General features: G+C 46.7%; 2 protein-coding genes across 2 annotated transcripts; one reads left to right on the top strand and one right to left on the bottom strand.

Moving 5' to 3' along the window:
* The first annotated feature begins 120 nt into the window (after nt 1-120).
* SARC_10982 (hypothetical protein) lies at nt 121-2,305 on the top strand. The gene has a single exon (XM_014294948.1). It carries the CDS (start codon nt 149-151, stop codon nt 1,994-1,996), a length of 1,848 nt encoding a protein of 615 aa, XP_014150423.1. The 5' UTR covers nt 121-148; the 3' UTR covers nt 1,997-2,305.
* Nucleotides 2,306-2,753: 448 nt separating this feature from the next.
* SARC_10981 (hypothetical protein) lies at nt 2,754-3,779 on the bottom strand (the record flags this gene model as incomplete). Its single annotated transcript, XM_014294947.1, has 1 exon — nt 2,754-3,779. A coding segment is annotated over one exon (1,026 nt), but the record flags the coding sequence as incomplete, so codon positions are not given.
* Between the last annotated feature and the right edge of the window lie 604 nt (nt 3,780-4,383).

The following is a 4,383-nucleotide window of genomic DNA, read 5'->3' as shown; positions in this document are numbered from 1 at the left end:
TATANATATATAATATAATATATATATATATATATATATATATATATATATATATATATATATATATATATATATATGTATAGATATATATATATATTATTCGAAAATCAACAGCGGAATGCGGAAAGTTTATAGAAAGGCGAACGCTATGTCAAACGATCGGGAGAACTCGAACCTGTTACTCATTAATGAACAAAGTTCCGAGAGTGATAGAGTTAGTAGAAAAGGAGGTGCAAACACTGTACAAGATCATCCTTTAGCTGCGGATCTAGGGTTAGATGTTGTTGGTATTAGCAGGCATGATTCGGCTAACTTGAATCGACCCGAGAGTCAACTTCATGCCCAAAACACTGACTCTACTATTCTTGATCTGCTAATGCGAACCAATCAAACAAACGATAACGGCAATACTCTTCTTAGTACGTACAACTATAGAGCTCGTATGGAACCTGGGATGTGCGAAGGTCTGCCATCTTCGGAGATGATCAGTGAGTCAGATATCAAGTCGAACACCCAGCTTTCAAAGCCGATACCATTAACGTCACATATGACCACATTCATGCTACCGAACAGTCGACAATATATTCAAGATAATATATCGCATAATTCACAAAGACAAAATGAGTTGTCTGTACAAGCACCGCGGGATTTGGTCGAGAATATAACTAGTATTCAGTCCAACCCGGTAGAGAGAAGTCGTCTACCGCCCAATTATGGCTCGCCATCACTACCTGCTTTGGAGCTGCCGTCGATCAGTGTTGTTAGCACAGATGTGGGTACACTCTCATCTCATAAGTCTCGTTTGTCGGCACAATGGCGAGATAATCAAACAACTACCCAATATCCAGACGTGTTAAGACGTCAACCGAACCAACAACAAGAGGGACAGATACCGCGACAACGACAGTATCTTGGTACTAATACAATACACGATGCAATGCCCCTGATAAATAGTACTAGTGAAAACTATTTTCGCCCCTCAGCAAGACTGGAACACACCCCTCGCTCACACACCGCACATTTTTCCTTCGATGGCGAATCTTTTGCAGCGGAGGAATCAACTGTAGTACGTGATATGATAGCACCCCTTCAGTCGCGTCCATGGCTCAATACTACACAGATGCAACGGCATACGTCGGCTCCGTATGTTTATAGACGAAATCGAGGATTATCTGCACCGTATACATATGGAGTCAAGTCCAGATATGAACGTAGGAGAGGCTCGTCACCGAATATACACCGACTTATTTCAGGATCTGATGAGACCCTTACCAGGGCAAATCTTCAAAGTTTAGAAAGTAAAGACTCTCCATCGATTTTATTTACGGAATCGGGGTTGCGAACGCAGCAGGAAGAAGAGCAAACTCGCGCAATGCACATGCAGGATGGTATGGCCATGTTGCAACATATTCTATCGTTGAACGACACCCGAGCCACGACTGGAGAAGCTAATGTGAAACAGATTGATGGTTGTATTAATATGCAATTGGATTCGCCTAGAGCACTCATGCCCGTAAATATGCCGTCCACGAGCAGAAGTTCGAGGTTGATTAGCACAGTAAGTGCTCCTAATTTAGGACAAACTCATAGAACGGAGGGCACGAGTATCAAGCAAATCAGATGGCGCAGTGAAATACACAAGGGAGTCATGCACATCAAGTTCGCCACTAGCTCCCTATTGGGATACCCCAGAGATGGTACAACGTTGGTCATGATAGAAATGGATACTGGGCAATCACAGAAGGCTTACTTCCCAAACAATGCCGAGGGAGAGCGTGTTTGGCTGCTGTTTGCGGAAGCCTTCACACGTGGATTGCTTCTGAAAACCGCACAGTGCGTCAATGTCAAAAATACGAATTTCAAAACGAAGCTGGAGTGTGCTGTCGAGTTGAAGGAAAGACGTACTGGCGGTATAAGTAATGGAGCTTACCCTGATGCTGAATATCTCACGAGGGTGAAAGTTGAGCTCGACACCCTACTTAGGCCAAAACAATAGCCGAATACAAGGCTCTTCTGGTAACTGGTGGACATTGAACATCAACTACTGCAACAAGATAACGATAATTCAGAGCGACACACTCTCAGCACCTAAACTCAGCGTGGATTTCGAATTTCTGCAACCAAATGCTGATATGTGGCATCGATTCAATCTGACTGAGGTTCGCATACGGCGTGTGAAGTTATCTACTAGCGATGAGACTATGCCTTGCTAATGCAAATACGATTTAGTTATAATTTGATTTTCTAAAAGTCAGTTTCAGCCACCGGTGCCCCGAGTTTATGTACGAATTACTCAAAAACGAACATAGAAGTATCCTTGGCTTTTACTTACACGCACATACTTGATTTTTTTTGCGCAACAAACCGTACTCGTAATAGCACAGGCTTTTTGGGTTGGAAATAGTTGCTAGAATTCGGCTGTGTGATTTTATTAGAATAGGCAATGTCGCGTCCGGGTTACTGGCCGATAGCTAAATGAAGATATCATGTGGTGCACACACGCTAGCTACTAACTTGCAAAATTTCCTATTTGACGCCTGTCAGTTTTATTTCCCGAGTAAAAAGCCTTCTGTGACTTGATTAGGTACCATCAGGAAAATACTTAATCAGGAGCATCTATTATGCACCAGTACGCAGCGAGGTCGATACAATACGTACGTCACTACACGCCATGCCACTCCACCTAGACAATCCTTATCATCTATATCGATCGGCAGATATCATCTCTAGCATATACTACACACTATACTTCACTACCTGGCCGTCCCTGCCCCATCCCCTCCGGTGCCACTGCTACTAGCGGCTACACCCGGCTGAGGCGAAGAGGCGCTCGGTACAGTAGGCGTGCCTGGCGTTGGTAGTGTGGTGGTAGTGATCGGTGTAGGTGTAGTTGTAGTTGTAGTTGTCGTTGTAGCTGTCATAGCCGCGGTCTCCCCATCCCCCGTCGCTTGAGGCTGAGGCTGAGGCTGGGTTTGAGCTTGAGCAGTTGCCAGTGATGCTTGTCCGGTTGCCGCCAACGGCGTGTGTGACTGTGTCACCGTAGGTGTAGGTGTGTACACCTGGGCCTGTGTGCGTGTCTGGGGTTGTGTCCGTGGTACCGCAGCCGCCGCAGCTGTAATAGTACTACTCTGCCCAGGTGTGGCCGTGGTAGCGTATACAGGTGTCTCTGTTTGGGTCTGGGTGTGTGTCTGTGGTTGCGTTTGACTTGATGTTAATTGTCTCGCCCGTGCTTGCCTACCAGCCAGTGCCACCGCCTGCGCATGAAGCTCCGCCGGCGTCCGTGCCTGGGGTTGCGGCTGTGTTTGTGCCGTACCAGTCTGGGCGAGCCTTTGCAACTGCTGACCTACTCGTGCTTCGTGTTGTTGCGTCAGCAGCTGTTGTTGCAGCTGTTGTTCCTGTTGCTGCTGTTGTTCCTGTTGCTGTTGCTGCTGCTGCTGCTGCTGCTGCTGCTGCTGTTGTTGTGGTGGTGGTGTTACACTTGCTTGTGTCTGTGCGTACGTAGCCTGCAGGGTCCCGGTCGCCGCATGACCATAAGTTCCTGCATGAGCCTGAACCTGGAGAGTAGGCATAGCATACATCTGCTGATAAGTCTGTGCCAGTGCGCGTGTCGGTGTATGCGTTTGTACCGTTGCATGGATTTGCCCGGCTGGGAGTGCAGGCGCGTTTGTGTTTGTGTCCGCCTGGGTTGCTGTTGTGGTAGGTGCTGTCTGTGTCTGTGTCTGGGGCTGCTGTGTGTTGCCCGCTGCTGCCGGGACTTGAGCCTGAGCTTGGGCGTGGGTCTGAGATAAAATAGTATAAGAGTAGGCAAGTACAATAAAAAAATGAGTGAGGGTGGTGTAGTATGGTACACGAATATCTAGCTCAATAGTATTGCCTACTATCAAGTCAATAGATATGGCTTCATGATATAAGGTCATGCAGGACATGCCAGCACCCACAAACAAACACTCGTACAAACACACACACACACAAAACACTTACCCAGACTCACACAAACAAAACACATACCCAGAACAAACACTTAACCAGACTCACACAGATGACTCTAAAAACGCCCACACTCACTTGTGATACGTAGGGTTCACACCCTCCTTTATACCTGTTTCTGGCGTTGTTGCTGTTGTTGCTGATGTTGCAGCAGCTGCTGCTGTTGTTGTAGTAAGTAGCTACGCTGATAGGCTGTGAGTGTTGCAGTGGACTGTGCCGTTCTTCCCGAAGTACCAGCCTGTAATTGTGCCTGGACTTGAGCCTGCGCCTGTTGCTGCACTTGGGCGAGTGTGCTGCCCTGCTGCTGGAGGAAATGGAGATGATTAGCTCAACATTGCGATATATTTTTACAAACACACCTGCACACACACACACACACACATATATATATATATA

The sequence above is a fragment of the Sphaeroforma arctica genome (assembly GCF_001186125.1).
Source record: "Sphaeroforma arctica JP610 unplaced genomic scaffold supercont1.1471, whole genome shotgun sequence".
NCBI lineage: Eukaryota > Ichthyosporea > Ichthyophonida > Sphaeroforma > Sphaeroforma arctica.
The sequence above is the reverse complement of the archived record's forward strand: the minus strand, read 5'-3'. Positions and strand labels throughout refer to the sequence as shown.

Coding starts and splice junctions, on each gene's coding strand:
- SARC_10982 (XM_014294948.1), top strand. CDS start 149: ATGTCAAACGATCGGGAGAACTCGAACCTGTTACTCATTAATGAACAA.